This window comes from Sander vitreus, chromosome 20, assembly GCF_031162955.1.
Source record: "Sander vitreus isolate 19-12246 chromosome 20, sanVit1, whole genome shotgun sequence".
Taxonomy (NCBI): domain Eukaryota; kingdom Metazoa; phylum Chordata; class Actinopteri; order Perciformes; family Percidae; genus Sander; species Sander vitreus.
In genome coordinates, this window is record NC_135874.1 from 465,157 (window position 1) to 477,734 (window position 12,578).

The 12,578-nt window shown below is 38.7% G+C and overlaps 1 protein-coding gene across 1 annotated transcript in view; it reads left to right on the forward strand.

Moving 5' to 3' along the window:
• nrxn3a (neurexin 3a) overlaps positions 1–12,578 on the forward strand; it is a 240,667-nt gene that overhangs the window by 160,149 nt on the left and 67,940 nt on the right. The window contains exons 13-17 of the mRNA XM_078277724.1: positions 653–679; positions 7,612–7,731; positions 8,026–8,146; positions 8,827–9,087; positions 10,298–10,488. Of these exons, the coding sequence (XP_078133850.1) occupies positions 653–679; positions 7,612–7,731; positions 8,026–8,146; positions 8,827–9,087; positions 10,298–10,488 (720 nt within the window). The remainder of the gene's footprint in view (positions 1–652; positions 680–7,611; positions 7,732–8,025; positions 8,147–8,826; positions 9,088–10,297; positions 10,489–12,578) is intronic.

The following is a 12,578-nucleotide window of genomic DNA, read 5'->3' on the forward strand; positions in this document are numbered from 1 at the left end:
GCAGTTATTCTGGCCTCAGTGGGACTGTTCGCATACTTTAGATTTTCTACTACAGATTCCAACACACCACTGTCTTACAAATGTAAAGCTTTTATGCTGTTTTAATAGCAAATCAAATTAAATCAGTCTGCGTCTCTTGACTTTTCAAAGATCCGTGGCTCTAAAATGGATGGCTGCTACCACCTTGTTGGTGCAGAGGCTTTGGAGCCAGAGACTTTGACTTCTCTAATCTGAATATTCAAACCTAAAGTGGAACAGCATTGTTGGGTTGGAAAACTCATGTAGCTGGTACTACAAGTGGCCATTTTACTGTTAATACTGTGCCTAAACAATTAGTAAATTTGAATTATGGTACTATGGGTAAAAAAAAAAGAGCACAAGCACTAGAAAAGCAGATTTTTACAAAAAGCACATTTCTATGAGAAGTCCATCATTATCTTATTTACTATTAAATCATGTTTTGGGAAATCTTTAAGATATCTCATTTATTTTAAGGTAATTTAGCTAAGTTAACTATAAATACAAAATGAATAAAATGGCTGCCTTCCTGCATGTGTACGTCCCCGGAAGGGTGGACTTTTTGTTTTTGGATGTCTGCAGCAGTAACCTTGAAGGATGCAATTTCATCTGTCATTTATTCTTCCCCATCTAGACTGTATCAGGATAATCTGTAACTCCAGTAAGTTAACACTCAAGTTTCATTTTGCTTTCTATGTTGATGGATGTTGTTTTTAAAAAAAGGAAATGTTTTCTAAAATGTGAGTCCTGCACCGCCCTCCACTTTCTCTTAAGCCTACCAATGAGAGGATGGGTTTGCTCAGTTGGTTTGACTACCCAGAGTTCAACGGAAACCAAGAGAAATATCCTCAGTCAAATGGAATGAGTGGTGATTCCTTTTTTTCTACAAGTACAAAAAGAGAGAGAGTGACTCTAATCAAATGTCTTTTATACTCATAACACCTTTGGTCCTAGTAACTGACACAATTAGTTTGAAAAGTCTATTAATAATTTTACTACTGTAGATGTAGATGTTTTAGTTTGTCTATTTGGTGGACCTCCACAGGCCAAATTACCTAAACCCTGACCCCATTTTTAATCCTCCAGAACCCCCTTTTTTAACACGAATGTGTAACATAATTCCTTTCATTTAGTAGTTATTTATAAAGAATTTATTGTTGGTATGAACGGGTACAATTTAATAAAGCGCACCAATAAAAATTGGCAAGTATATCATGCAACAGTACTTGCTTCATGCTTCAAGAACCCTTCAAGTAATCAACCACTAGAACCCACATTCCATTCAACCAAAATATCTACCACAATGCAGTTGTTTAGACAGCTACATTTAGAAGAAAAGGCATCATACAGTATTAACATGGCTTAAAGCCACCTACACATAAGCCGCGGCAAAACCGCGAGATAAGGCGCAGACCAGAGAGGCAAAGCGATCCTCATGGCGGCAATTCCCAGTGGTGCGCGATGCCAAGGGTAGCGCTGCGCCTAGTCGGGCGGCACGACTCTCCCAAAACAATGGAACGGCCAGCACAGAGCAGTTTTACAGCGGATCACGTGTAGGCGGCTTAAAGGGTAAATACCATTTTTTTCAACCTGGAGACTATTTTCCTTTGTTTTAATGTCTAAGTGACTGATGGGAACAACAATCTTTGAAATTGGTCCATTAAGCAAGATCGCTGCAGTCGGCAGCAGCGAAACAAGCTACAATGTAAGTTATGGGGCATTTGTCCAGCTTGTATTTACCTTCACAAAAGTGCTCTTTTTGCCATTGAAAGACTCAGATTAATATTCTAATTTGTCAAGAGGTCGATCTTTCTGTTAAAGAGTAAACCTAAAAACATCCGTGAAATCGTGTTCGCTAATCCCCCCAGAATCCATGTAAATAAACAGTAATTTTAGGATCATAAAATACACTTCATTCAAAATAAAATATTTGAAAAAACGTTTTGGATCGTCTTTTCACTTTTCTAAACATCACAACTCTAGTTTTGGTTGAAATGAACACATTGTTTACCAATTTACATGTGAAAATACGTTGGCTCTATACACACTAAAAGTATTGCTTTTTTAAATGGAGTGTGGTGGGTTTAGCGCTAGCGACTTCAGAGCTGTTTCTGGTTAAACAAAAAAGGTCTCAAAGAGGTTATCTCTGAAGGGATCCTTTCCATAATGTTGTCATGTTGACACTTAGACTATTAATCTGAGCCTGTCAGTGGCAAAACGAGCACTTTTGTGAAGGTAAATACAAGCTGGACAATTGCCCTATTAACTTACATTATAGCTTGTTTTGCTGCTGCTGACTGCAGCGATCTTGCTTAATACTGGACCAATGTCAAAGATTGTTGTTCCCATCAGTCATCACTTAGACACAAAAACATAGGAAAATAGGTAGTTAATTAAGTTAATTAGTTAGGTCAGAAGAAACTGATTATCAAAATTGGACTCCAGAAATACGCAGAATATACAAGATAGTTGCAAGGAAAATTTGTCAGGTTACTTTCTACACATTCTAAGTTTAGGAATGGTGATTCTGTATGCAAATTCAAGTGTGTCTGCTGCTTAATAAAGTTGCTTATAGTGTCTCAGTTGCGTAGCAGTTGTCAGGCTTTCATGAATAAATACAGATTGCTTTTACTCATAATGAGGCCATGGAGATCTTGACCTTAAAAAAAGGAAGGAAGGAATTTGTGTCCATCTGGCAGCTGTCAGTCAGTCCTTCCTTCAGCCTGACCCTCACACTAAGGAACAAAACGCTCACACAGCATACTGACAAAGGAAGTAAATATGAATTAAGCAAACGCACAATATAGGTTGAAAAAACTAAGCGACTTCCTAGCAGTGACAACACCGTTTGCCATAACTTATAACACTAATAACATTACCCCGAGCTAAACACCTCCGCTAATTAAATCCATTCTTTAACGTTAGTTTATAACCGTCAAGCCAATAAGCTTGTTTGGAACTGAACACCTCTGCTGCAGTGTCAATTTACTTAACCATAATAATGAAGAGACACATTGCCATCTACGGCAATGAGTCCATGAACAAGGCAAATGTTTGTGATTACTTCACATGTCTGTAATAACAGACATGCTATTACGCTTACGTGGCGCTACTGCAATGGGAGACAATACAGTAGACTGTAAAAATAATGAACGTAGCATCAGTACAACAGTACAGTTTCAGCAGGTTTCAGTCATGTGATGCTGGCTCTGAACGAAAACGCGTTGTGGATTAGCTAGACAGGTAGGCTAGTGTTTTATGTCCCTCTCAGCGATTATAGTTTTTCAAAATGTCGGAATGACATGGAAGCCTCCATGGACTTGCCTGTCCAATGTAAATACAGATAAGAAATTCTTCGCTTACGAGGATGAGTCATATCATTGGCAGAGGTAATTTTATACCAATGAGGACATATTTATGAATGAAGATTTCAGCTAATAAAAACAAAAAAACATTTTGGTCGCCTAAAAATGTCTTGTTTAGAGTTTTGTAGCACCTTGCTAACCAAAGCAAGCTAGTTAGCACTAGCGTTAGGTGGTAACTCAAGGGGAAGTCTGCAGATTTTCAACCAATTTTTTCAACCTGCGTACTGCAGTAGCCTACATGCAGATGAACGGCACAAGTACCCGGAGGTCCCTGTTTACCCGCTGACAAAACTCTGTTGGATGACTCGCGTCAGTTGGTTAAAACTCTACAACTTAACCTGTTTAGCATTTAGCTTAGGGCAAGGCGCTATTGTAACCATACAAGACACTGGCTTAGACATGCCATCCTCCCAGCACCTCTTTTTTTCGAATGTAGTCAAAATAGCAGTCCGCAAACAAATGGGTGACATGCTGACCAGCACAGTCTCAATCCCAGTCTCATCAAAAAAGGACAAGTTAGCTGCTGACGCCAAACGTCTCCTTTAGCGTCTCAGTCAGACGCTTTCAGGGGGCTTTCAACTAATTTCCTAAGCTACATCAGTACATTTTGATTTGGATTTTGATTGACAGCATTTTAAAAGCCCAAACCCGTTTACAGCCCAACTGTACAAAAGGCTGTCCATCAGCAGTGATTGTTAGAGTGCATGTCGGAGAATAGCGCAGACACACGCTTCACACCGCGAGCGGGCACGCACGCCACTCGGCGGAAAAGGGAGAGAAAGAAAAAAGAGACTGCGCTGTCCGGAGGACTAACACCGACAGTATTCAAATGGGCGCACGCACACAGCTCTTTTGCGTTTTGTCATGAATGAGTCATTTAAACATTTTTTAACATAATTTATTCATGACTAACGTAGGCTATAGGCCACTTGGAAGTTGGAACAAAGAAATAAAATAAGTCCTACAGAGGCCAGCCTCCATTTCGCCTCCTCAGCATCCATTTTCACGCTAATTGAAACGCATCACCTGACCGCTCATTTACCGCGCAATCCGGAGCGCAAGCCCAGCCCGAGCCCGTGTAAAATGAGAGAAATTAAGACTGAACTCAACCAAACCCGTTGGGTTCAGGCAAAGATCTTCAGCTCTAACAACAGCCAAAAACAAGTTTAGGTTAATTAGTTAGGACAATTCCAGCGCAAAATGAACCTAGGGGTTAATAACATACTGTATGTGTACCGAGTTGAATGTTCTCTGGGACATGTTTGCATGCTAATCAAATGTGTGTCTAGCTTTTAACAAGCTACCGCAAAACCAGTGGTTACCTGCTAACGCTAGCTTTCGGGGCACTTGGTAAATCACTATTTTCTACCACTAACAAGGTTCAAAATAGCACCACACTTAAACTGTAGCATAATGAGGGTCCCTACATGTAAACCGAAGCATTGAGAACTTTGTAAGTGTACAGACAGTTAAATTAAAAAGATAGATTATAAAGACAGTAGTGTTCGTGTTTACATTTGGCCGCCATCTTAGAAAACAGTCATGAGCAGTCGAATCACGAACGCTGTGTTTGAGCTATGTTACTGGTTACTGGTTGCACGGCGTTGGTGGTTCGACTGCTCATGACTGTTTTCCAAGATGGCGGCCGAATGTAAACATGAACGCATTCGATTACCATGAAAACATGTCCCAGAGAACGTTCGACTTGGTACACATATGTTATTAACCCCTAGGTTCATTTTGCGCCGGAATTGTCCTTTAAGGCAATACATTTAGGCAGAAAAACTGAAAATTGTAATGATAAACTTTAAAGGAGAGCATTTCCTTCCCCAGAGGAAACATTGTTTGGACTTTTAGCTACTGGAAGTAAAAATTATGTGATGGAGCTCAGGGATCATCCTAAGAACGGCTGCTTTATTCCAAACAATTTAACTGGATGTACCTGAAAACTGTGTGTAATATCCTACCTGTATAGAACAACTACTTAACATTAATTACCATTTGATCCTGACTGAACCTGACACAGTAGTGTCCAGCTGTAGAGCTCCAAGCTCAGGCTCAGCTCCAGTGCTGGGACCTATTTCCAACGTCAGGACCCACGGTGAAATAAAATAAAAAAAGACTGTCAATTAAGTGGAATCATGGGAGTTATTGCCAATTAAAATCTATCTGACATAAACATTTATTCACTTTATGTAATTTCATTGTAATGAATGAGCAGCAGTATTTTCTTTTTGTGGTGGTAACCAATGTAGCATAGGGGCATTAGCAAGTTGCTAAATTAGTGGAATATAACAACTGAATGCTTTATTCACAGTGTTGGGAAGTTTACTTTTGGAAATGGCATAGGATTCCGATTACATATAAAATGTTTTATATAAAATATAATAGTAATGTAACTATTTCAATTACTTTATCAAAGTAATGTAACTTACTACATTTAATTACTTTTTGATTACTTTTCTAAATTTCTTATCAATGTTTTCAACTGTTACCATTTTCAAATGTTTAAACCTGGCAGTACTCAAAACTGTCAAACTTCTTTTTAAAATATTTCATCACGTGCATTAAGATTATAATAATTTAATTTTGACAGCCAGTACAAAGTCCGACATCGGCACCTCCTTTTTAATATGAGATCATTCTGAGGTCACAGATTTAGAATCACAACAACAAAAATAAAAAATATCACAGCACACACAATGGTGATTAAATACAAGCTACTGGACAAAACTATGTCAATATCATTTGGACTGCTGGCAAACATTCTTATGTTCGAACCCTTCTTAGATTTTTGTATGAAATGTTTTCTAAATTTCCAGCACTGGAACACTTTTTATCTGTAGCCATAGTGGCAACTCTCAGAAAGCTTGAAAGGCAATTCAACAGGTGGTGCTGAAAATTAAAACAGGAGAACCGTTGAAAAGCATGAGAATAGCATCAAATTTAACTAAACTTGACTGTGGCTTTAAATGGCATAAGAAGACATTGTGCACATGAAAAACATGCTAAGCTAAATTGATATTATTCAAAATATAGTCTAGCTTTTTACAGAAAATATTCAGAAGGAAATGTCTTTATATAAGGCTAATCATATTTAAATGTTATTTTAGAAGTTATCTGTTGTAGTTATGGCTGATACTGGGGCAGGGCTATAACAGGCATCTGTAACGTATTTGTCTTATTGTAAATTAATGATTTTTCTAAACTTACTTCGACACCATAGTCCTGTTGCACCTTGTACCAACAGTCAAAGTTGTTTCTTTTGAACATGATTGTTTCTTTAACTTTTAACAAGTAGTTATTGAAACCCTAAAACGGTTTTAGAAGGTACTGACAAACAATGCCCCCCTGCCAAAAAAGTAAAAGTGTGAAAGTAGGAAATCATTATGGGTTTTATAGGGCACTGAAGAACTGCTAAGCTGTTTCATGCTTCTTGCCTTCAGTGCGGTCGGCGCGGTGCAGACAGCGATATGACGCAAACGCGGCCTGGGCGACTGTGGGTCTAAGCGCCGAGCCGCGCAACTCCAAGATTTTGTAACAATGTAGACGTGGTTGCATAAGCCACTTTAATATCTTTCCTCAGAGTTCTTTAAGCTTCCCTTTGACTATTTTTACATTGCGTCGTATATACGAGCGCCATGTATTTCCTGTCAGAAAACCTCTCCTCAAATGGGAAAACAAAGATGTTGTGTTCCATCATGTCATGGATCAAAAAAGATTAGGGATAGGTTACGAATGGCCAAAAATTACATTTTATATTGGACTGGTATCTAGTGTGGCTTAGCTTAATTTGGGGGTTTTGGTTTGCATTTCAGGGCAGAAAAAATAATTAAATGAAAGGAGGGAAGCAAGGGAAGAAGTGAAAGGAAAATATTTCTTTAAGCCTTAATGAGTAAAAGCAATTTTCCTACTGTAGTTGCCCTTTCTCAGTTCAAACTATTTGAGAGCCATGACTCTGTTCTGCAGCATTGTGGTCAGGTGTATTCTATGAGAATTAAAAGTATTTTTTATCTGTGTATTTCACTGACTAAACCAAACCTTTGTTTCCCAAAGGTATATGTTCTAGTTTGAAAACTAAACTTTAAGGCAATTTAATTAAAAATTTCAAGCTACTAAGCTGCTTGTAGGATTTATGCCAATGATTCAATGGTTGACAGGTGGGAAAACAAAGGTTTGGTTTTAGGCTCAGGATGTCTTTAACTTTGTGATTGACTATTGTTCTCAGGCAAGGGACCGGAGACCCTGTATGCTGGGCAAAAGCTTAATGATAATGAATGGCATACAGTGCGAGTGGTGCGTCGCGGCAAATCCTACAAGCTAACTGTTGACGATGATGTAGCAGAAGGTACTTACCTGCATTAACTCGGTTCATGCTTGAAGAAATGTTCTTAGTGGTGTCTTGTCAGTGGTATTACACCATGCTGTGGTGTGTTGTCATAGAGATTGATCAGTATGTACTTCTGCTACAAAGAAAGCATGAAGATATATTACCTTTAGTGACAGTTTGCATTCATCTAATACTGTTAATGTAATTTTCTCCTTAAATCAGCCCTTTTGTGTTAGTGTCAGACAGTGTTCTCTTTTCTTTTCGTTTTTGTCTTTCTTTTCAACCCATCCCCTCCACCCTCCCCGTCTGCAGGCCAAATGGTGGGCGACCACACTCGCCTGGAGTTCCACAACATCGAAACAGGCACCATGACAGAGCGTCGATTTGTTTCCAGCATCCCGTCCAGCTTCATTGGTCATCTGCAGAGCCTTAGGTACTCAGAACGCTTACTTTTACTTCAATTTTGAAATATATACAGTATGTATGTTTAACGTCTTACAGTAATTGCTTTCATTTTAGCAATAAATCACATTACAAGGTAACAAATCCAAAGAGAGTTGTCACCAAAATGATGTAGCTCTACAGAATTATTTTGCTTCTTTTAGCTAATTATTTTGGTTTTACACACATTTACTGTTTGGTCCAGTCTCAGCACTCTCCCCATATATAGAAGGCAAATTTAGTGAGTAGCTGGTAAAGAATATTGAGTCAATAAAGAGTCAAATATTTTCCTCAGGAGGTGGTGGAGACCAAACCAGATTATATAGTTATTGTTGGATTTACGTTCATCTGGCGGAATTAAACACAAGACGAAATTAATGCTACTGTTTCTTGTGTCAGTTGAATAAGTTAATTCAGATAATGAAATATTTGTAAGACATGATTCATCAGGCAGTGTGTTTGCTAGCTAGAGTTGGAGTTGCCCACAAATGGCAAAAAAAATGCATTAACTGGAGATGTACTGTATTAAGCTAAGGGTCTCCCATATTCAAACATTAAGTCTTTACTTACAATTATTCTTGACCAATATATGTTTTTTAGACTTTAAAGAACAAGTAAGACTTTATGTTTTAACACAATCATATCAAGTGCCTGTTCCTGTCCTTTCCTCAGATTTAACGGCATGCTCTACATCGACCTGTGCAAGAATGGTGACATTGATTATTGCGAGCTCAATGCCCGCTTTGGGATTCGTTCTATTATTGCCGACCCTGTCACCTTTAAATCCAAGAGCAGCTATCTGAGCCTGGCCACCCTACAGGCCTACACATCCATGCACCTCTTCTTCCAGTTCAAGACCACCTCCCCAGACGGCTTCATAATCTTCAACTCTGGAGATGGCAATGATTTTATCGCTGTAGAACTTGTTAAAGGGTAAGTTTTGTTTTGAAAGGCTATTTGATACCCTTTTGGAAACTGACATCTTGAAGATTTAGTAGTGGCACTATTTGTCTACCAAATAATGACAATGTGAAAGTTACTCATAGTGATGAACCTACAGTAAATGATCAGCTGAATCTGCAGCGCCTCTCAACTTTGAGGAGCTATATAGTGAGTTTCAGCTCATCGTTTAACTCTCTGAAACCTTACTGTTTCAGTTCACTCTCACCACTCCATTGGCATCATGGTGGACACAAACACCAATACAAATGAATGATCATGTTGCTCTTCAACTGCTGGATGTATAAATAAGCAACCTTTTGCTAACATGTTGGCCATATTAACTATTACGGATGATTGTTTCTACTGCCCCCCAAGTGGGGGGTTATGGCCTTTAATTGACAGGATAGCTTGTAGACATGAAAGGGGAGAGAGAGAGGGGGGACACCATGCAACAAAGGGTTGGATTCGAACCATCGGTCACGAGTCATGAATAGTGATCTTAAATCTGTCATGGGGCGGTTGGATTTATTCACGCACTTTAAAAAGATTTATTAAAAACTTCTTTCTCTTTACATTTTTTATTTACAGCAATATGTTGATATATATATATATATATATATATATATATATATATATATATATATATATATATATATATATAGGCTGTGTATTGTCTTATTGGGAGAAAACAGGCAGTTCCATGTAAAATCAGACATTGAACATCCCCAGATTCATTACACATTATTTCTATGTTACTGTCAACTGGTCAAAATGGCGAGCATGGTATGTGGTGGCGCAAGCTACAGAGTGACTGAAGAGAGGGAACAGCTTCAAAGGCAGAAAGCTGAAGATTCGTTAAGCAATCTGTAACTGAGATTTTAGATTTAGAACCCTAACCCTTTATTTAACATAGGGACAGTGCATGTTGATGAAAATGTTTGTAAATATGCAAGATTATAGCCGGTGTTGATGTTAATTTTCAACACAATGAAATCAATAAGAAAAATAACAATAAAACAGTACAATAAACAAAAGATTTGGGGTGCTAGAGTGCTAGTGTTACTGCACATCGCCCTATTGCACAAGTTTCTAACATGCTGATATAGATTGCACCGTGCTCCACTGCACATGCTTTATTGCACCTTAATTAGCATACATAGCTGTATTTATATACATACTTTCAATAACATTTCTCCTACAGATACATCCACTATGTTTTTGACCTGGGAAATGGGCCCAACCTCATCAAGGGCAAAAGTGACAGGGCATTGAATGACAACCAGTGGCACAATGTGGCCATCACCCGGGACAACAGCAACACCCACACACTGAAGGTAGACGCTACAGCCACTAGTCAGAGTATCAACGGGGCCAAGAACCTGGACCTGAAAGGTATGCAAAGGACCTGACATCTGTTACATGTTTACAGCTCCTTGTGTCTAGTACGTTGTTGAACTACTAAAACCAGCATTTGTCGCAAGTCAGCCAACGTGGTTGTGTTGGTCACTCTGGCACGAACAGCATGCCCAAGCTGATCCCACAAGTGTTCAATGGGGTTGAGGTCAGGACTGTTGGTTGAAGAATGGGATGCCAGGACAGGTTAAGAGTCAGTGGGGTCCGGGGCCTTGTTGGTGAGATTTATTGCTGAGGGGAAGAAATGGCATGAGGTTTTGGTCGTGATGGGCCGCAGCCTCCTACCAGAGGGGAAGGGTTCAAACTGTTTGTGTCCACAATGAGAGGGATCGGCTACAATCTTTCCTGCCCGCCTCAGCGACCTGGAGGCTTACAGGTCCTGGAAAGATGGCAGATTGCAGCCACCTTTTCAGCAGAGCGGATGTACGCTGCAGTCTGCAAGCTGGGTCAGCTTGTCTTGTAGCAGAGCAGGGAGGAGGGTGTTGAAGGCAGAGCTTAAGTCCACAAACAGGATCCTGGGGTAGGATCCTGAGGAGTCCAGGTCTCCAAGGATGAAATAACGTTAGACATACATACAACATAGATTGCAAAGCGAACTGTAGAGAACATAAGATGTGTCCCAATTCAACAATTCAGGCTACATGGTTGTTTTGCCAAAGTTAAATAGCATGTTTCCATTATGAGGAAGTCAAAGTTGTGGTTTCTGTTCGTCACGGTGGTGGTAAACAGCTGTGGCCAGCTTCCCTGGTCCTCCAGGAACGTTAGCAGTTACATGTTAGCAGTGGCGGCTCCTGACATTTTCTGATAATGATTAAGGTGACCCATTCGATGGATACATTAAGAAACAGAAAGATTTCCCCTCTAGCTACATAAGTTACAGGTGGAAAGCTATATAAGAAATTAGCATCCAGGAGCCTTTATAAGCAAAATGACATGGCTCCACGATGAATTATTCCACTTATTCATTACATACATTAATCCAATAAACAGGACACATTTTTAAAAAGATATGTTGAGCAACAACATAAAGACAGGGGTCAATACCAGAAGCATTTATTGACTGATCTCAAAAGTATTGGCTTACAAAAGCAAAATAAGTTATCACAGTACAAATAATCAAGGGTGTTCTTTCACATTCCTCAACACTGCATAAACAATCTGCATTTCCATAAACAAATTAAATATCAGCTGAAAATACAGCATATTGGTATTTGTTCAGATTGCAGGATCAGCAAGAGCTTTTACCACGTTTACAACATTTCAAAGGTAGTGCAGCCTAATAATGTTTTAGAGTAAAGGGAAGGGAAAAACACTTTAAACAATAAATAGTAACAGCATGGCAATAACAAGTAGACAAATTGTTGAGAGAAGTGGATCTTTAGAACTACAATTTCTGGAATGTAGGCTATCACCAAAGTGCTACTTCCCAAATAAGTGAATGAACAAGTGAGGCTTGACCTAGTGTACACATTTACTTATTATACTTATAATATATAATATATACTTATTATATACTTATACATTTACTATTACTTACTTCAAAAAGACTTCATGGTTGAATTGGAAATGTGTGCACCAGAGCATAATTCACAACAAGTGTGCAGGAGCTTTTGATAGAGTCTACTGAAAACATTGATGCAAGTTATTGGTAATTAGCAATTTGTATAGACTTCCATATTCTGCCCTCTTGTATTGATTTGTGAAAATGAACATGAACCGTGATAGACATTTTGCTTGAAAACAGCATTTGAAAATAATTTCTAGAAAGGTAAACATAGCTATTTGAATGGCTTTGTAAAAATGAACAACCATATTCTGGCCAATTGTATAGATTTGTAAAAATGAACATGAACAGATTTTTTTTTTTACTTTTTTTTGAATGAATGAAAAATAACTATTTAAAACAACATCAACTGTGAACTGATTTGGGGTGTGTGTGTGTGTGTGTGTGTGTGTGTGTGTGTGTGTGTGTGTGTGTGTGCGATTTATTAGATAGATAAAGCCACACACAAGAGCTATTTGTATATGTGTGTGTGTGTGTGTGTGTGTGCGTGTTAAAGAGACAGACA